Source organism: Stegostoma tigrinum, chromosome 23 (genome assembly GCF_030684315.1).
Source record: "Stegostoma tigrinum isolate sSteTig4 chromosome 23, sSteTig4.hap1, whole genome shotgun sequence".
In the NCBI taxonomy this organism is placed as follows: Eukaryota; Metazoa; Chordata; class Chondrichthyes; order Orectolobiformes; family Stegostomatidae; genus Stegostoma; species Stegostoma tigrinum.
Genome location: NC_081376.1, coordinates 43,817,794 through 43,838,729, shown reverse-complemented (window position 1 = coordinate 43,838,729; position 20,936 = coordinate 43,817,794). Strand labels below are relative to the sequence as shown.

The window sequence follows — 20,936 nt, the reverse complement described above, 5'->3', positions numbered from 1 at the left end:
TACAGTTACTGCCTATAAAAAGGTTTTCCACATATTACACATTCACATTTATGGACCATACTAAAAATGATTTTTACCATTTAATACTAGGTTTTAACATTTTCCTCCTCCTCCTCCTCAACACACAGTAGTTGGAACACAGGTTTATTTGTGGCTTAAGTTGTTCGGCAGATTCTACAAGCCAGAAATCAATGAGCAATCAAATACGAATTCCAGCTACAGCAAGTACATGTTCATAATGAAAACTGAAACTTATTTTATGCATAATAATTGGTACAGGTTGAACTGCTGTTAAATTTAGTATTTTCAGTGACTGAAAGAAGACAAATAGCAGCAAATTAAGTAGATTGTCATGATATAATTTTAAAACTGAAATTTTAAAAACGCATATCTTTACAGCTTCACTTTAAAATGAACAAAACATTCCAGACTTTCATTTTTTGAAAACACATATCATCGGATGACATGAAAAGCAGTATTGCTTTGAGGCTGCTCATTCTCTGAATAGGTGGGATTGTTGTTTTATTGAAATCAAGTTTAGGAGCATTCTGTTTCAGAAAATACTTGTGTGGAGATACTACAGATTAGATACTCTGCATCCCTTGTTCTGTGCAACGTAAGTGCATAAATTCATTCTTGCAAAACAGATTTACCCATAGATTTGAGAATTTTAAGTATCATATAAAGAGGCACACAAGCTCATACATTTCTTTTTATTGCATAAATAGGGAGAGTACGGTTTGAAGTTCCTTTCCGTAAGCATACTGCTTCAACTTGTTGAAATGAACACCTTTATTAGAACTGGATGTTCCTACTCATATCTTTTCATTACTAAAAGAAATGACTTTTGAAAAATAGGCAAGTACATTAGACAACTGCCTTGGCGTCAAACTTCAGCTCAAATTCAAACCAGAATAAAAAGGTTAAAGGAAGTTAGCCTACTAGCTATGCTGGTAATGACACTGAACTAACTTGGGTAATTTTCAATTCCAATAACTCTGCAACTGAGTACTCTTAATCCAGCAGTCTCACTCACCAAAGAAAGACAGAGGTGGGGAATGAAAAATTGTCAAACTGGTGCAGAGGTTCTGAGGTTGAAGCAAGAGTAGAGTCGATTTTAACCTGCTTTGATCACTCCAGGCAATGCCCAACCTGCAAATGCTTAATCGGTACACTGTGACCCAAAACAGGAAACGTTCTCATGTTCTAAACTAAACTAAATTACTCACTTTGAAGACCAAAGTAGTGAAACTAATTTATGCCAAACATTTTTGAAGTAGCATCATGCTAAGGCTGTAGTATCTATGGGGGTAAAACCATTTCCTCTCTTCTCACGTATTACATAAAAGGTGTTTTCATATTAAAACCATTAGAGGAAGCAAAAATGGCATGATTTTGCAGCCTTAGCTCTTACAATGATCACAAAAACAAAAGATACTGCAACAAAATTTGTTTCTAATTTTTGGAATCTCTTTAAAATGCTGAGAAATCTTCTTCGATCAATTATTCAGCTAAAGAAGAGAATGTTTGTTTGTAAAGAACAATTTTTCTTTGCATACATTATAAATAGCATCGGGAGGTAACTTACTGTAAACCATGGCATGTTTAAAAAAAGTTGAATCGTTTCCTGGCAATTTCCTTTTTAAGTACCTGTTAAAAAATTCCCTCACAGTTAAACCACTCGCTTTTCACATACCAGTGGCTGTCTTTGTGTTTTTGTAGTAACGATAGATTTAAGGAAACTCCAAGTGTAGTGCAACCCCAATGCATTTGAGCATCCAGCAAAAGGAAGCACTTTAGAATGACCACTTATAGGTCACAAGATTCTGCTTCAATTCTACTGAGTGACTGAATAACTAAGCAATTGTGCACACTCTCAACCGCAAGGGGAAAACTGTATGGATTTTCCAAGCAGCTCCATAATTTAAACTTGAGTGTTTGGAAATATAGTGGCTACCATGAACAGTGGACCCAAATTTCTAGACTGTCAACAGAATGAGGATTGGAAGTTATATTCAGTTGCACCATCTGGGCTACAGAAGTGAAACAGCCAGAAAATTGTGAAGCCACTAAGCACATTTACAGAATCAAGACTACAGAGGGAAATTCCAAAGTTTTCTATAGGTATATAAATAGCAAGAGAGTAGTTAGAGGTGGAATAGAGCTGATCAAAAACCAGGAAAAAAAAGGGGATTTATGCATAGGAGCAGGGAGCATAGAACCTAAGAATGGTACAGCACAGTACAGGTCCTTTGGGTCACGATGTTGTGCCAAACTTTTACCCTAAGCCCAAGGTCTATTTAATCTCCACTCCTAACTTATATTGTCATTCACATGCCTATCTAATAGCCAGTTAAATGCCCCTAACGAGGCCGACTCCATTATCCTTCTCCAGCAATGCATTCCACATCCCAGCCACTGAGTAAAGAATCTACCTCTGACATCTCCCCTACATCTACCTCCACTCACTTTAAGACTATGCCCCATGTGATAGCTACCTCCACCCTAGGAAAACGTCTCTGGCTGTCTACTCTGTCTATACCTCTCACCATTTTGCACACCTCTATCAAGTCACCTCTCCTCCTTCTTCGTTCTAAAGTGAAAAGCCCTAGATCTCTCAACCTTTCCTCGTAAGGCCTTCCCTCTATTCCAGGCAACATCCTGGTAAACGTCCTCTGAACCTTTTTCCAACAGTTCCACGTCTTTCCTGTAATGAGGCGACCAGAACTGGACACAATACTCCGCATGTAGCCGAACCAGACTTCTGTAATAGCTGGAGCATAACTTCACGGCTCTTGAAATCAATCCCGTTATTAATGAAAGCTAAAATCCCTCTATTAATGAAAGCTAAGCTGAGGCCTTAAATGAATGCTTTGCACTGGTCTTTACCAAAGAGAGAGATACTGCCCAGGCCATGGTGACAAGGAGGGAAGCTCAATCACTATTCAAATTGATAGGATCAAAGTGTTGAATAGGCTGTTAGTCCTCAAAATTATCAAGGCACTTGGACGAGGTGAGGCACATCCAAGGATTCTGGAGGAAATGAACGTAGAAATTGTAAGGGCACTGGCCACAATCATTCAGTTCTTTCCTGGACTCAGGGGAGATGCCAGAAGACTGGAGAAATGTAAGCACTATCATCTTGTTCAAAAGAAGATAATCGCAGCATTAACAGACCAGTTAGTCTAACTTTGGTGCTGAGGGAACTTCTGGGAAAACTTAATTTTTGTGGTTAATTAAGAAGAGTCAACTTGAATTTCTAAAGGGGAAACAAAGGAGATCAGATGAAAAATCAGAATTAGATCAATCTACAAATTGATTTAGCAAGTACGGTAAACAAACTAAACAAAACCAACCTAAGATAATAAAATGTGAGGCTGGATGAACACAGCAGGCCAAGCAGCATCTCAGGAGCACAAAAGCTGACGTTTCGGGCCTAGACCCTTCATCAGAGAGGGGGATGGGGGGAGGGAACTGGAATAAATAGGGAGAGAGGGGGAGGCGGACCGAAGATGGAGAGCAAAGAAGATAGGTGGAGAGGGTGTAGGTGGGGAGGTAGGGAGGGGATAGGTCAGTCCAGGGAAGACGGACAGGTCAAGGAGGTGGGATGAGGTTAGTAGGTAGCTGGGGGTGCGGCTGGGGGTGGGAGGAAGGGATGGGTGAGAGGAAGAACCGGTTAGGGAGGCAGAGACAGGTTGGACTGGTTTTGGGATGCAGTGGGTGGGGGGGGAAGAGCTGGGCTGGTTGTGTGGTGCAGTGGGGGGAGGGGATGAACTGGGCTGGTTTAGGGATGCAGTGGGGGAAGGGGAGATTTTGAAACTGGTGAAGTCCACATTGATACCATATGGCTGCAGGGTTCCCAGGCGGAATATGAGTTGCTGTTCCTGCAACCTTCGGGTGGCATCATTGTGGCAGTGCAGGAGGCCCATGATGGACATGTCATCAAGAGAATGGGAGGGGGAGTGGAAATGGTTTGCGACTGGGAGGTGCAGTTGTTTGTTGCGAACTGAGCGGAGGTGTTCTGCAAAGCGGTCCCCAAGCCTCCGCTTGGTTTCCCAAAACCAACCATCAGGATGTAAAGTAGGGCTTAATTTGCACTTGATCAAATAAATGAAAAATTAAAATTTCTTGCCTTAACAAATATTTACAGCAGCTTGGCTCATAATTACAATTTTGAAAACAGCTGAAGCAACGGGTGAATCCTGCTGGGTTTGGATGGTGCTTCAAATTTAAAATGTTTCTTTTGTCTAACAAACAGTCATTTAGATATACAGCACTGAAACAGATCTTTGGTCCAACTCATCCATGTCAACCAGATATCCTAAATAAATCTAGTCCCATTTGCCAGCATTTGGCCCATATTCTTCTAAACCCTTCTAATTCATATATCCATCCAGATGTCTTTTAAATGTTCTAATTGTACCAGCCTCCACTACTTCCTCTGGCAGTTCATTCCATACATGCACCTATCTTATACCAGAAATGAAGAAGGGTTTAGGCCTGCAACGTCAGCTTTCCTGCTCCTCCGATGCTGCTTGGCCTGCTGTGTTCATCCAGCTCTACACCTTGTTATCTCAGGCGTTAAAAATGCCCGTTATTGGCAAGCACACAATCGTGCCATCAGACGTAAAATTCCAATGCACTGTTTGCATTTCTTTTACCTCCTTGAAAAGATTGCATAGGATAGAATGAGACCCGTTTTGCATGTACTTTCAAGTAATTCTTTTAGGAGTGAAGTATATTTTTGCAACAAAAAACATTGTTTGATTATAGGCTATGAACATAGCACTGCCTAATCAAAATAACATTTCTCACATGCATTCAATCAGTAGTACAACATTGTCAATTACCTGGCACCTTCAACTCCACCTTTATTCAAAGCCATATATTATCAATGTTTTTAGTTCTCACCTCCTCTATCAGCGGCTGTTTCTCAGCTAATGGGCTGAAGGGGAAAAACAATAATAATGCTGGGCCTTTCTTCAGTTCATTGTTTAGGAGAAGGCTCTTGCTTCCATGTGGTCGCAACCAGTGTATAAAGGTCTCCCGGTTCTCAAAGGCCCAGCTGTAGATATTTACTGCAGTGGCGTTTAAAACCTCGTGAGGAAATATCTACGATAGGAGAATAAACCAAAGTTTCAGGATGTTATAGCAGTTACTTTACAAAGAGAAAAAACTCAAGTGGCCAAAACTACATTTTAAAAGAAACACAAACTGACAATGTATTTCACTGCATTCTTATTTTCCCTCATCCTTTAGGTCACAAACAGAACCTCAGCTGATTTATTCCCCATATTCCATCAAAGATGAGCCTAAAAGCAGGTTTGGTAAAAAGACCACACCAGGGAGCTCTCATCCACCAGTCTTTCCAGACTCTCAAGGAGGGTAACATATCCCAACTCACCTTGCAAGTAGATCCATGTTCTACATGTAAGAAACAAACTATATTGGAAAGGCATCAATTTTCTATCCTAAACTGTCAAAACAGGCTGTTTGACACAGGTAGTTCAAATTGCTGCCCATCCTTTCTGTGACAGTATGTCCAATTCATGTTTCCATTATTTCTTTTCTTCATCATCTACCTGATCTCTCTCTCCTTTATTCTTTCATCCCTCTTTATCTAGGAAGGGAGTGGCTCGCTCAGTCATTTCAGAGGACAATTAAGAGCCAACCACACTGCTGCGTAATGGGGATTACAATAGTCCAGACCAGGTCACAACAACATATTTCCTTCTAGAAAGGATATCAGTGAAGGAGATAGGCTTTTACAACAACTGATAATAAGTAATGGTGACCATTGGATAAGGCTAGCTTTTACTCAATTAATTCATAAATCTGAAAATGGTGTTCCACTGCTACCCAAGTGGGGTTTGAACTTTTAGCCCCACAGTTTTTGGATTAATAGTCTCGTGATAATATCACTAACTGACCACATCCCCCATTCTAAAAATGTTATGACAAGCTCGTCTTCAATTTAGTCATATCTAATCTTACAAAGTTTTGAAAGCAATATATCGCAAACTATTTCTCCAGGATTACAGCTATGCATAAAATACATATAAATAAAAAGACTGGCTATAAGTTATCACTTACTATGGAAGAGTTGAAATGCCTATGCATATAAATTGTTCCAGGATTGGTTACAGATATCTTTTCTGCCACCTGTTTGCTGGTTATCACCCCAAAACGAATGGTTCCTTGATAATCTGAAATCACAAGAACGTCCTTATATAAAATAAATCTCAAAAATTCATTCAACAATATCTTAGAACATCCAACGTAATAGAACCATACTTTCACATGAGATTCCCAGGTACAATTAATAGGTTAGAGATATCACTGTTTTAACATGCTGGTTAGATGAGCTGAACAATGGCAAATGGAATTTAATCCTGAAAAAAGAATGAAGCGCATTTATGGAGAACTAACAAAGCAAGAGAGCAACTTTGAATGGTAAGGACCATTGGAAGTAGATAGTATCATCGGAACCACAGCGTGCACGTCCGTAGGTCCTTGAAGACAGCCGAACAGGGAGACAAGGTGGTTAAGAAAGCATATTGAATATTGCCTTGACTAATAAAAGCAAAATGAACAGAAAAGCCAAGGAGGTTATGATCAAGCAGTATACAAGTGTTAGTCGGGTTATAGCTGGAGTTCTAAGTGTCACACTATAGGACTGACATGATTACACTTGAGTTGGTGCTGAAGGTATTCACCAGCATGCTGCCGTCTGGGCGCAGCAATTCAGCTATGAATGTTGCTTTCCTTATAGCAGAGAGGGCTGAAGGAGGATCTGATTGACGTGTGCATAGGGTGGATTGAAAGAACCTTTTCTCCTTTTAGTAGAGGGAATAACCAAGGGGCAGAGGTTTGAAGAAAGGAACTAGTGGTTCAGAGGGGTTTTAAAGGAAAAGAGCTTTCACCCAGATGAATGTGGGTATATGAAACTTACCTGTCTAAAATGGTGAAATGGGCAGGAGCCATCAATAAATCTTACCACTATTTAGACAAACACCTGAAACACCACAGCATTCAAGGCTACGTGCCGAGTGCTGGAAAATGGGATGAGAATGGAATGACTAACACTATCACAATGGACCAAAGGACCTCTTCTGAAGTTGTAAAAGCTCTATGACAATGTTTTAAAAATCAAAAGCACACACAACCCCAAACCCTGAAAAAGGGGAGTTACGGAAACTGATGAGATATTTTATGCACATCATCTAGCTTCCAAAGATTTAAAAAAACCAAAATCAATAAAGATATTTTAGATTGCAATATTAAATACCAATCAAGCAACTTTGTTGGCAGATTAGAAAGCCACCTTTATTCATCTAAACAAAATATGCTGTGGTAACATAGTATAATTTTAACAAAATATCTTAGCATAGAAATTTTAAACAATAAAACCTGACACAGCTATCTTTAAATCGGCAGTACTTAAACAGAGACCAATTAGCAGAATGACGTATCAAGCATAATGACTTTAAACAATGATCTCTGTAATTCTAGCTGATATGACATTTTAGACATTAGCACAAAGTATTCATAAAAGGGACTTGCAAATTCCATGCATATCCACTGTAGCTTGTAATGCTCTGCTTTAAATTAGAATTCAGAATGAGTGCACATGCCCATTCTATTGACGTCTATCAGATCTGTACCACTAGTACAATGGAATTAAACAGATTGACTATGCATGTAGTCACTGAAAATTTTGCTGTACTGCAGAAAAAAAGTGAATAAGCTCGCAATGTCAAGAGTATTGCCAGCATAGAGAGGCAGGTTGAGAGTTCAACTTGTCTGAAGTCAAAATCAAAATGACAGCAGTGTTCAAAATTGTTGACTACATTATTCTCTGCAGTGAAAAGGAAATCTTTTAAACACCGCATTTTTAATGCATTTTATTGATGATGCAAATTTAAGTGATCAAATTCCAATTAAGTAAACATATATTCAAAATAATCTAAATAGTAAATGTTAACTTTTCAGTTTTCCCCTCTATATTTCTCAAGGTGTTAAAGATCAAAAACCATGCATATTCCTTTTGCAAGAGTACATGACGCTCAGAAGAAACATGTGTTTTCCTCACTGAAGTAAACACCACCAAACTGGCTTTTATTAATGCCGTCAAATAAATAACACCATGCTACATTGTAATGATAAAACATGCTGATATTTTAATCTTAAATCAATGCAAAGTGTCCAGAAAAGCATATTTATTTTGTCTTTTCACATTTCTGAAGGTGGAAAATCGCAAGCATCTTGAATACAACAGCAAAAGTTTTTTGGCTTCCTTCAAACAGATTTAACACTTTACTTTAGTGAGATTATATTTTTAAATTATAATTTTTTCCCCTTAACTAGACATGAATTCATCTTTACAATCCTCTATTGTAGTTTGTGACCATCCTGCCTACTGTTTTACTTTCTTCTGAGAAGGCAGGACAGGACCACTGGCAGCCAAATGATTTGCACTTCTAAGGCATTGCATTGTTCGGTTACAGTTTTCCTGCAAATCCCTCATTCCAGTCAACTCTGCGCAAGCTCTGTTTTAGTCCTGAAGTCTACTTTCCACCAACTTATTTTTCTCATTCTGGACTATTGCATGTCAATCACCAACATCATCCTGAACCTTACAATCCAAGCATTACAGATAATAGAGATAATGGGAACTGCAGATGCTGGAGAATTCCAAGATAATAAAATGTGAGGCTGGATGAACACAGCAGGCCAAGCAGCATCTCAGGAGCACAAAAGCTGACGTTTCGGGCCTAGACCCTTCTTCAGAGAGGGGGATGGGGAGAGGGAACTGGAATAAGTAGGGAGAGAGGGGGAGGCGGACCAAAGATGGAGAGTAAAGAAGATAGGTGGAGAGAGTATAGGTGGGGAGGTAGGGAGGGGATAGGTCAGTCCAGGGAAGACGGACAGGTCAAGGAGGTGAGATGAGGTTAGTAGGTAGATGGGGGCGTGGCTTGGGGTGGGAGGAAGGGATGGGTGAGAGGAAGAACCGGTTAGGGAGGCAGAGACAGGTTGGACTGGTTTTGGGATGCAGTGGGTGGGGGAGGAAGAGCTGGGCTGGTTGTGTGGTGCAGTGGGGGGGGAGGGGACGAACTGGGCTGGTTTAGGGATGCCGTAGGGGAAGGGGAGATTTTGAAACTGGTGAAGTCCACATTGATACCATTAGGCTGCAGGGTTCCCAGGCGGAATATGAGTTGCTGTTCCTGCAACCTTCGGGTGGCATCATTGTGGCAGTGCAGGAGGCCCATGATGGACATGTCATCTAGAGAATGGGAGGGGGAGTGGAAATGGTTGGCGACTGGGAGGTGCAGTTGTTTGTTGCGAACCGAGCGGAGGTGTTCTGCAAAGCGGTCTCCAAGCCTCCGCTTGGTTTCCCCAATGTAGAGGAAGCCACACCGGGTACAGTGGATGCAGTATACCACATTGGCAGATGTGCAGGTGAACCTCTGCTTAATGTGGAATGTCATCTTGGGGCCTGGGATAGGGGTGAGGGAGGAGGTGTGGGGGCAAGTGTAGCATTTCCTGCGGTTGCAGGGGAAGGTGCCGGGTGTGGTGGGGTTGGAGGGCAGTGTGGAGCGAACAACGGAGTCACGGAGAGAGTGGTCTCTCCGGAAAGCAGACAGGGGTGGGGATGGAAAAATGTCTTGGGTGGTGGGGTCGGACTGTAAATGGCGAAAGTGTCGGAGGATGATGCGTTGAATCCCGAGGTTGGTAGGGTGGTGTGTGAGAACGACGGGGATCCGCTTAGGGCGGTTGTGGCGGGGGCGGGGTGTAGGGGATGTGTTGCGGGAAATACGGGAGACGCGGTCAAGGGCGTTCTCGATCACCGTGGGGGGGAAAGTTGCGGTCCTTGAAGAACTTGGACATCTGGGATGTGCGGGAGTGGAATGTCTTATCGTGGGAGCAGATGCGGCGGAGGCGGAGGAATTGAGAATAGGGAATGGAATTTTTGCAGGAGGGTGGGTGGGAGGAGGTGTATTCTAGGTAGCTGTGGGAGTCGGTGGGCTTGAAATGGACATCAGTTACAAGCTGGTTGCCTGAGATGGAGACTGAGAGGTCCAGGAAGGTGAGCGATGTGCTGGAGATGGCCCAGGTGAACTGAAGGTTGGGGTGGAAGGTGTTGGTGAAGTGGATGAACTGTTCGAGCTCCTCTGGGGAGCAAGAGGCGGCGCCGATACAGTCATCAATGTACCGGAGGAAGAGGTGGGGTTTGGGGCCTGTGTAGGTGCGGAAGAGGGACTGTTCCACGTAACCTACAAAGAGGCAGGCATAGCTGGGGCCCATGCGGGTGCCCATGGCCACCCCCTTAGTCTGTAGGAAGTGGGAAGAGTCAAAAGAGAAGTTGTTGAGGATGAGGACGAGTTCAGCTAGGCGGATGAGTGTGTCGGTGGAGGGGGACTGGTCGGGCCTGCGGGACAGGAAGAAGCGGAGGGCCTTGAGGCCATCTGCATGCGGAATGCAGGTCTATAGGGACTGGACGTCCATGGTGAATATAAGGTGTTGGGGGCCAGGGAATTGGAAGTCCTGGAGGAGGTGGAGGGCGTGGGTGGTGTCACGGACTTAGGTGGGGAGTTCCTGGACCAAAGGGGAGAAAATGGAGTCCAGATAGGTGGAAATGAGTTCGGTGGGGCAGGAGCAGGCAGAGACGATGGGTCGACCAGGGCAGGCAGGTTTGTGGATTTTGGGAAGGAGATAGAAACGGGCCGTGCGGGGTTGGGGAACAATGAGATTGGAGGCTGTGGGTGGGAGGTCCCCTGAGGTGATGAGGTCGTGAATGGTGTTTGAGATGATGGTTTGGTGCTCGGGTGTGGGGTCATGATAGAGGGGGCGGTAGGAGGTGGTGTCGGAGAGTTGGCGTCTGGCCTCGGCGATGTAGAGGTCAGTGCGCCATACTACCACTGCGCCACCCTTGTCCGCCCCGCCCCCCGGCGCCCCCGGCCGTCGGGGCCCCCGCCCCCGCGCCGTCGGGGCCCCCGCCCCCGCCCCCCAGCCGTCGGGGCCTCATCGCTCAGCCCACAACCTCCACAGCCAGCAACCCCAGAGAAGACAGCCACACTGAGCCCTGCCGCATCTTCACCATCCCCCCAGACCTCCCACTGACTGAGGACGAACGGTCAGTCCTTAGTAAGGGGCTCACCTTTGTCTCCCTACAACCACACACCAACGAATACCAGTCACGGTTGGACATAGAGCAGTTTTTCCGCCGTCTTTGCCTCCATGCCTACTTCTTCAACCGGGAACCTAACCCTCCTTCCACTGACCCGCTCACCCGGTTCCAACACAAGTCCTCCTCCTGGAAAACACCCCCAGGCCTTCTACCCTCCCTCGACCTCTTCATCTCCAACTGCGTCGAGACATTAACCGGCTCAACCTCTCCCCCCCCTCACCCACGCCAACCTCTCCCCCGCAGAACGGACAGCCCTCCGCACACTCCGCTCCAACCCCAACCTCACCATCAAACCCGCAGACAAGGGTGGCGCAGTGGTAGTATGGCGCACTGACCTCTACATCGCCGAGGCCAGACGCCAACTCTCCGACACCACCTCCTACCGCCCCCTCGATCATGACCCCACACCCGAGCACCAAACCATCATCTCAAACACCATTCACGACCTCATCACCTCAGGAGACCTCCCACCCACAGCCTCCAATCTCATTGTTCCCCAACCCCGCACGGCCCGTTTCTATCTCCTTCCCAAAATCCACAAACCTGCCTGCCCTGGTCGACCCATCGTCTCTGCCTGCTCCTGCCCCACCGAACTCATTTCCACCTATCTGGACTCCATTTTCTCCCCTTTGGTCCAGGAACTCCCCACCTAAGTCCGTGACACCACCCACGCCCTCCACCTCCTCCAGGACTTCCAATTCCCTGGCCCCCAACACCTTATATTCACCATGGACGTCCAGTCCCTATAGACCTGCATTCCGCATGCAGATGGCCTCAAGGCCATCCGCTTCTTCCTGTCCCGCAGGCCCGACCAGTCCCCCTCCACCGACACACTCATCCGCCTAGCTGAACTCGTCCTCATCCTCAACAACTTCTCTTTTGACTCTTCCCACTTCCTACAGACTAAGGGGGTGGCCATGGGCACCCGCATGGGCCCCAGCTATGCCTGCCTCTTTGTAGGTTACGTGGAACAGTCCCTCTTCCGCACCTACACAGGCCCCAAACCCCACCTCTTCCTCCGGTACATTGATGACTGTATCGGCGCCACCTCTTGCTCCCCAGAGGAGCTCGAACAGTTCATCCGCTTCACCAACACCTTCCACCCCAACCTTCAGTTCACCTGGGCCATCTCCAGCACATCGCTCACCTTCCTGGACCTCTCAGTCTCCATCTCAGGCAACCAGCTTGTAACTGATGTCCATTTCAAGCCCACCGACTCCCACAGCTACCTAGAATACACCTCCTCCCACCCACCCTCCTGCAAAAATTCCATTCCCTATTCTCAATTCCTCCGCCTCCGCCGCATCTGCTCCCACGATAAGACATTCCACTCCCGCACATCCCAGATGTCCAAGTTCTTCAAGGACCGCAACTTTCCCCCCCACGGTGATCGAGAACGCCCTTGACCGCGTCTCCCGTATTTCCCGCAACACATCCCCTACACCCCGCCCCCGCCACAACCGCCCTAAGCGGATCCCCGTCGTTCTCACACACCACCCTACCAACCTCGGGATTCAACGCATCATCCTCCGACACTTCCGCCATTCACAGTCCGACCCCACCACCCAAGACATTTTTCCATCCCCACCCCTGTCTGCTTTCCGGAGAGACCACTCTCTCCGTGACTCCGTTGTTCGCTCCACACTGCCCTCCAACCCCACCACACCCGGCACCTTCCCCTGCAACCGCAGGAAATGCTACACTTGCCCCCACACCTCCTCCCTCACCCCTATCCCAGGCCCCAAGATGACATTCCACATTAAGCAGAGGTTCACCTGCACATCTGCCAATGTGGTATACTGCATCCACTGTACCCGGTGTGGCTTCCTCTACATTGGGGAAACCAAGCGGAGGCTTGGAGACCGCTTTGCAGAACACCTCCGCTCGGTTCGCAACAAACAACTGCACCTCCCAGTCGCAAACCATTTCCACTCCCCCTCCCATTCTCTAGATGACATGTCCATCATGGGCCTCCTGCACTGCCACAATGATGCCACCCGAAGGTTGCAGGAACAGCAACTCATTATCCGCCTGGGAACCCTGCAGCCTAATGGTATCAATGTGGACTTCACCAGTTTCAAAATCTCCCCTTCCCCTACGGCATCCCTAAACCAGCCCAGTTCGTCCCCTCCCCCCCACTGCACCACACAACCAGCCCAGCTCTTCCTCCCCCACCCACTGCATCCCAAAACCAGTCCAACCTGTCTCTGCCTCCCTAACCGGTTCTTCCTCTCACCCATCCCTTCCTCCCACCCCAAGCCGCACCCCCATCTACCTTCTAACCTCATCTCACCTCCTTGACCTGTCCGTCTTCCCTGGACTGACCTATCCCCTCCCAACCTCCCCACCTATCTTCTTTACTCTCCATCTTCGGTCTGCCTCCCCCTCTCTCCCTATTTATTCCAGTTCCCTCCCCCCATCCCCCTCTCTGATGAAGGGTCTAGGCCCGAAACGTCAGCTTTTGTGCTCCTGAGATGCTGCTTGGCCTGCTGTGTTCATCCAGCCTCACATTTTAATACAAGCATCACGATTTGTTTCCCACATGACATTTGATCCACTTGGCCCACCTCCGTTCCAAGAAGCAGATCCAACAGTGTTGTTGGGCTGGAAACATACTGTTGAAGGAATCGCTTTCGCACACAATCCAGGAACATTTGCTCTTTGCAGCCCCGTAGACTACAAGTATCCCAGTTTACGGTTGTATAATTGGAAGTCTCGCATTATAATCTGGGCGTTTCTCTGTAACTTCCTTGCAGCTTTGTTCTCCTACATCCTTTCCACTAGTCAATGATCTAAAGACTGTGTGCAGCAATGCAACTGTACTCTTTTTGTTTGTTTAGTTCAAGCCAAATTGATTCTTTACCTGTAGCCACCAAGATATCCTCTTTCACCAGCACTACAATGCAATTTTATTGATTTGGCTTCGCACTGTACTGACCAATGGCTACGCTGCGTCAGGAGGGAAACTGCATTGTCAACCAAATTAGGGGTCCAGTATCCAGCTTTCAACTCAAAACAGCAGTTCATTTTCAAACATACACACAGTTGAAGTATTAATTTATATACCCTCACACAATGATTTCAATTGGTGTTTGTTACACTTCTAAAAGGTAGAATCTCATCAACCCTTCAACTGATTTTTCTGCTTCACATGGCAACAAAATAATCATTTCACTTGCAAACTGAGCAAATTGAAAAGTTATAAAACCAAGTATAGCTATAGTTCAAAAGTAAAATATAAAGTGAACAAGTATACAGAAAATGGAAGTAATAGCTGAAAACAACCAAAAACAGAAGTGAAGCTTGGGGTTGAAGAGCCTATCTATACCAACATGTGTCAAAAAGAGGAACATCAGGTTGACAATATCAGATATGTACAATATTTTGAAGACTCTAAGCTCTACTGATAACATCTTTAGCATTGTTACGGAATAGAATACTAATTTCATTTAAATGCATCAATCAACAGCTAGTGCATTTAATCAAGTTAAATTAACATTATGGGTAGCAAAAAGGGGAAAAAAAGCATCAAAAGTCAAACAATGGACAACATTTATTTCACAAGTCAGATTTTCTGGGCAAAACAAAAAGAAACCGAACCTTTCTTCTACTGATAGAATACATTGGTCAGATTAGTGGAAGACAAGAAATTCTCAGAAGGATTTCACAGACTTGGTGGGCCAAAGGGCCTGTTCCTGTGCTATGTTGTTCTAAGGATAAACTTTGCCACTCTTAATTAATTAAATTACTGATGGAAAAATCTAGATTTACATTTAAACAGAGAGCAGTGATTATGGCATTCTTAAAATTGCACAACACCAAAAACTTGGTACAAATTCCTTTCTTGAACAACATTTTCAATGGATGTAAAGCATAAATCCAACATCCTGCATTGACTAATTTGCCAATAATACTGAAGTTAAAACATTTCGGTTTAGCTTCAAAAATCACTCAGAATACTATCACTTCAGTTAATGTTGCAAGCAAGTCTGCTGGACCCATTCCAACCTGATTGTAGCTAATTGAAAATACAATTCTGTGCTAGATTGGAACCGGCAGCATCCTTTTTTTTAAAAAAAAAATATGGTCAGTAAAACATTCACATTAGTTATTTTTAAACAGGTATATACACCTTCCCAAAATAAAAAAAAACTATGGGAAAGGATGGTCATGCATGCTGTAGGTCAAATGACTGTGCCCTCACTGCAAAATTCTATGAAATTACCAAATAAATTAGAATGCTTTCACCAGACAGTAAATTGGAAGTCTATAATCGAATAATTTACTTTGGACATAGATCAGGTAAATTTGGGAGTTCTTGTGCATGATACACAAAGTTAGCACACAGGTGCAGCAGATAATTAAGGCAGCAAATGGAATTTTGGCGTTCATTGCTAGAAGGTTGGAGTTCTAAACTAGCGAATCTTTGTTACAACATAGTGTTGGCGAGATCGCACCTAGAGTGCTGGGTACACTTGTGCTCCCCATAAATAAAGTAGTATATACTGGCATAAGGAGCAGTTCAAAAGAGATTCACAAGGCTGATTTCAGACATGAAGGAGCTAGCTTACCGAGAATGGCTGAACAGGTGAGGCCTTCATTCATTAGAGTTAGAATGAAGGATGATCTTATTTGAACATACAGGATTCTGGGGAGGCTCCATTAATGGGGGAAATCTCAAACCAGGAGTCCAGAGTTACTGAATAAACAGATGCCCCGTAAAACAGCAATGCAAGGGAATGTTTTCTCTCAGACAGTAGTGAATACCTAGAATTCTGTATCGCAGTGTGTTTGTGGAGGCTAAAACTAAAGAGAAGGTAGATAGAGTTTTGAAATATCAGGAAGTCAACAGCTATGCTGAGTTGGCATAAGGGAGGAGTTGAGGCCCGAAACAGATCAGCCACAATCTTGTTGAATGACAGGACAGGCTTGGGAAGCTGAACGGTCTATTCCCGTTCCTATTTCTTATGTTCTCATGCAAGAGTTGCAGTATTCAAAAACTAATGAGGAATCTCACCTCTTTTTAGTGCATGCAATGCAGAGACATAGAGAGTCAGGTAACCCGGAGGCTGTGGTGATGAGTTAAACTCGAAATATCCAAGAACACCTGGCTGAGTCAGGGAAAAGAAGACATAAATTAAAAAAAAGTTCAAGAATGTTTCAGCAACTTTTACATGTTGACAAAAATTACACCCAAAACCCCTGATTTGTACAACCGTGTCATTACTTCTACTGAAGTCAAATGATTCATCCAGAGTCCCAGAACATATAATCCTGAATAAAATGTTGTCACAATTAACACAACACTCAAACAATCCTCTCTACTCAAAATAACTCAATCAGATGAAGCTACATTGGGTAAACATGAGTTGCTAATATATCCTGCATTATGCCAAAACATCACTTGTAATGGGCCTAGTTTACCTTCACACACTCATCAGAAAAAAAAAGTGTTCCTCAAAACAAAAAAAGGGGTTTGCAGTCATAAAAGCAAAAAAAAAGTTACCAGCGTACAACACCACAAGTGGCTTCAGCAAAACAATCTTGTCTTATTCGTAGTCTTGCTGGAAAGCACAGGACCAATATTTACAACTAAATTCTATTTCAGTTGGGCATAAAGTGTTAATCACAAACAAGTATTCATGTGGAAATAGACCTCAACTCCACCAGGTTAGTTCAGACATCTCAAGACAGGATTCCCTCTATCCTCTTGACTCTTACAAGTGCATACAGGCAATCTTGGAGACTAATCCTCATCTTTAAAACCAAATCATACTCACACAGGCGAAGAATTGATGACATGTGGAGCGAGTGATTGAATCAAATGCGCAAAGTGCACCAAGTGCACTGGGAGTAAGATGAGTGCAGTGGCTTGTGCCTATGATCTAGCCACTTGGAAGCAGCAGAATTCTGAGGTCAAAGAATCTCGTCTGCCAGCAGGCTAGTTCTGATCAGGCATGCACATCAAGTTCAGCAGTTACATGGTGCATCTTGGAGAACCTGGAAGTAGGGTCTTAAGGGAATGGCTGTGCACTTAACTCTGGGCTAGAAGGTCCAGGTTCAAGTCCTACCTCTGAGGCTATCGTATCCTGAGGTATATCATATCACATCTAAAAGAGACTGAAAGTAAGGTGAAGGTAAGAAATATAACCAGTGCTAACAATTTCAGCATTTAAAAAGTTATTAAATGGGCTCAATCATTCTGGGAGCCACAAAGCAAAGCCAGCCTAAAAGTGATGAGAGAGAAAGCAGAATACTGTAAATCTAAAATAAAAGCAAAAACTGGTGGAAATACTCAGCAGGCTATGCCAGCATCTGTTCCAATGTAAGGCCTAGTCCTGAAAATTTAATGTTATTTCACTCCACAAAGAGAGCTGTTGGGCATTTCTTGGGAAAAACGACTTCAACAAGAGAATATTTATTCATACAGCCCAGAAAATATAATAACAAAATCAGATAAATGCTTTCAGCTTGAGTATTAAAAGAAATGAAATTCTCAATTAATGGAATCACCTGAAGCTGCCCTCAAACCTCTAACTTTTCGCTAAATCTGAAATACTTATTCTCTTTTAATTAGCAACCAGAAAGTAAAATTACACTCAGAAAAGTTGAATCATTTTGCAAAAAAGCAGGCATTCTGCCATCTTCTCATTAGGGAAGGAATTTGACCACATACTGTTATTAAAAATAGCTATCTTATTTAACTTGGATCTAAATCCCATACTTAAGATTATGCTAAGGATGGGACACCAGCAGAGTGGAACTCAAGACCAGGCCTGCAACCTACATGTTCTTTCTATGTCAGCAGCACGTGCTGGGACAATTCGAACAGCAGCCATTAAAGTAGTTTCCAGTTACGACAAGGACTCAGCATTAACTTACCATCAACACCACAGTAAAAACAACGAATATGGGAATCGCTCAGCGGGTCAGGCAACATCTGCAAAAGTGGAGGGGGGAGGCGGTGGTGTTGAAACAGACATACAGGAAAGCATGGCATCTCTCTCTCCACAGATGCTGTTCGACTTGTTGAACATTTGTTTTTATTTCAGATAAAAACAAATGCCCAACCGAAGCATTTCTGTTGCTTCAACAGAATTTGCCTTTCCTTCAACTCAAACACCTGATGACTGATTTTTCAAACCAGTCTTATTTTCTTTACGTTCACAACCTCCTTCCACTTTTGCACTTAAAGTCAGAATAAATATTGACACCATAATCAACAGATACAGGACAAGGGTGACAAGTGATCTATATTTTGCTCAGACTAAATACTATAAAAAAGGCGAGGATGGTGTGGTTGTTTGAAGAGACCAAATCCTTAACAATTCGATGAAACACAAAAACGACTGCAGTCAGTTCTATGGAAAGGAAGTGTAACCATGTAAACTTCACATTGGAAGGATTAAAGCTTTGCTGCCCCTTCGTCGTCCTCATCCTCTTTTCCAGTCCTCCTTCTAATAAAAAACACAAAACAAGCTTTCCTCTCTTAGTTCTCACTGGAGGGCAACAGATGGCTTCTTGTGGAATTCATCAATTGCTCTTTCCATATGGCAAGTCAAAAAGTGGAAGAGAGGGGGTAAAAAAAAACTTTTGTGCAGGAAGAGAGAAAAAATATGGAGAACAAAGAAATGGTTGAGAGTGTGACAACAAATGCATATAGAGTTGGGGGAAAAAAGTGCAACCTGCTTCTGCAGTGCCTGTGACATCACAGCCATCCTTCCAACAGGATTCAAATCCCAACCCAGATGGAAAATCATTGTAAGATAAGGGTCTTCATTCGTGGTATGTCTGACAGCATTACATGCATAGAGCAAGTTCTTGTCTACTTCTAAAGCATTATGTGGTTTTAAAACATGATCTAAATTTAACCCTGCTGGCAGAGATTACCAATTTATTCAAATCAACATCTTTAAAGGAGACAGGGTAGCTTATTTTCATAGATTTTAAGAATTTACTCGTGGGATGAGTGTGTTACTGGCAGTTAAGAGTCAACGACATTGTTGTGGATCCTGCAGTCACATGTAGGCCAGACCATAAGGACAGCGTATTTCCTTCCATAAAAGGAAATTAATGAACCAGGTTTTTACAACAATAGTAATATGATCAGCTTTTCATTCCAGATTTTACCAAATTCAAATTTCACTATCTGCCATGATGGAATTCAAGCCCATGTCCTCAGAACATTGCTCTAGGTTTTCTAGATTGCTAAGCTAGTGACATTACCTTCATGACACCACATTCCCTAATTACACAAAGCACTGCACCTCATTGTACCCAAAAATGTCAACATTTTTCCCAATAAGATTAATGTCGGATTTAAGTCCCACTTGTACTAAAGGTTTCTCACAAAATTTTCCTGAAGGAGGGTCTAGACCCGAAACGTCAGCCCTCCTGCTCCTCTGATGCTGCTTGGCCTGCTGTGCTCATCCAGCTCTACACCTTGTTGTCTCACAAAATGTCCAAACAGGTTGGTTAAAATAATTATGTATTGAAGAGATGCTGGATAATTATCCAGATGTTTATTCTTACTAGATATCCTGCATTCACAAATGTCAATAAATTTGACAAAGTGCTGACTACAAATCAAATGTATAATTGCACAGGAATATAGCACTTTCAATAGCCTTGTATTCCTTTGTGATTATGATTTGCTTGTATGGCAGCTTGAGGGTACTGGTTAGCATATGGATGTTCAAAATAGCAATATGTCACAGGAGAAAAGCTACACCACTATCCTAAGTGTTTAAAACATCCTCATGTCATTGCAGTCAAATTGTGATACAATAGCAAGTAAAAGAATCAAAATAGAATCGACCAAGAGAACACATTCCAAAAAGCTACAGTTCTGAAAACATTCTTCCAGATAATTACTATAATTGGTTTTGAAATGCTTAAGAGTTAACTTGTTCACAGCGCTGAGCTTTCTGGAGCGGTTTCTAAGTAGTTTGGATTTCTAAGAAAGTACTTCATTGTTTTTGATTTGATTTGATTTATTGTCATGAGTACTTAAGTACAGTGAAAAGCTTTATGAGCAGTACAGATATAACATAGTAAGCAAGGACATACACGTCATGGACTGAAAAAGTACTTGGGCAGAGGCATACAGATTACATTGCAGAGGAGCGCACTAGGAAAGCGCAGCATGAGCAAGATCAGTATTATTTGAAGTTACAGTGTCCATTCATCAGTCTAATAACAGCCAGGAAGAAGCTGTTCTTGAACCTGCTGGTGCACGTATCAAGCTTCTGTATCTTCTGCCTGACAGAAGAGGATGTAGGAGAGCATTATCAGGTGCGATGGGACTTGAATGATGTTGGCAGCCCTTACATGGCTTGTTGCCATGTAAATAGAGTCAGTGGATGGAAAAAAGTCAGCTTCTGTGATGGTCTGGGCTGTGCACACAACCTTCTGTAGTTTATGGTTCTGGGCACAGCAGTTGCCATACCAGGCCATTACTGCGCCCAAACAGTGGTGCATCCGAAAAAGTCAGTGAGGGTCCCTAAGGACATGCCAGATGTCTTGAGCCACCTGAGCAAGATGAGGCATTGTTGTGCCTTCTTGACTCTTACATCTACGCAAGTCTAGGGCAGGTTGTCAGTTATCATCACTCAGTAATTTGACACTCCTAGCCCTCACCCTTAGCTCCACTGATGTAGGTAGGGGCACATTCTCCTTCTTTCTTTCTGAAGTCAATGATCAGTTCTTCAGTTTTGTTGAGGTGAGGTTGTATCATTGCACCACGTCA

At 43.6% G+C, this 20,936-nt stretch overlaps 1 protein-coding gene across 2 annotated transcripts in view; it reads right to left on the bottom strand.

Moving 5' to 3' along the window:
* The window catches only part of txndc11 (thioredoxin domain containing 11), an 88,587-nt gene that overhangs the window by 18,751 nt on the left and 48,900 nt on the right, over nt 1-20,936 (bottom strand). For both annotated transcript variants that reach the window (XM_048552186.2, XM_048552188.2), the window contains 3 exons: nt 16,206-16,299; nt 6,094-6,206; nt 4,912-5,112 (listed from right to left, as the gene is read on the bottom strand). In XM_048552186.2, the coding sequence (XP_048408143.1) occupies nt 4,912-5,112; nt 6,094-6,206; nt 16,206-16,299 (408 nt within the window). The remainder of the gene's footprint in view (nt 1-4,911; nt 5,113-6,093; nt 6,207-16,205; nt 16,300-20,936) is intronic.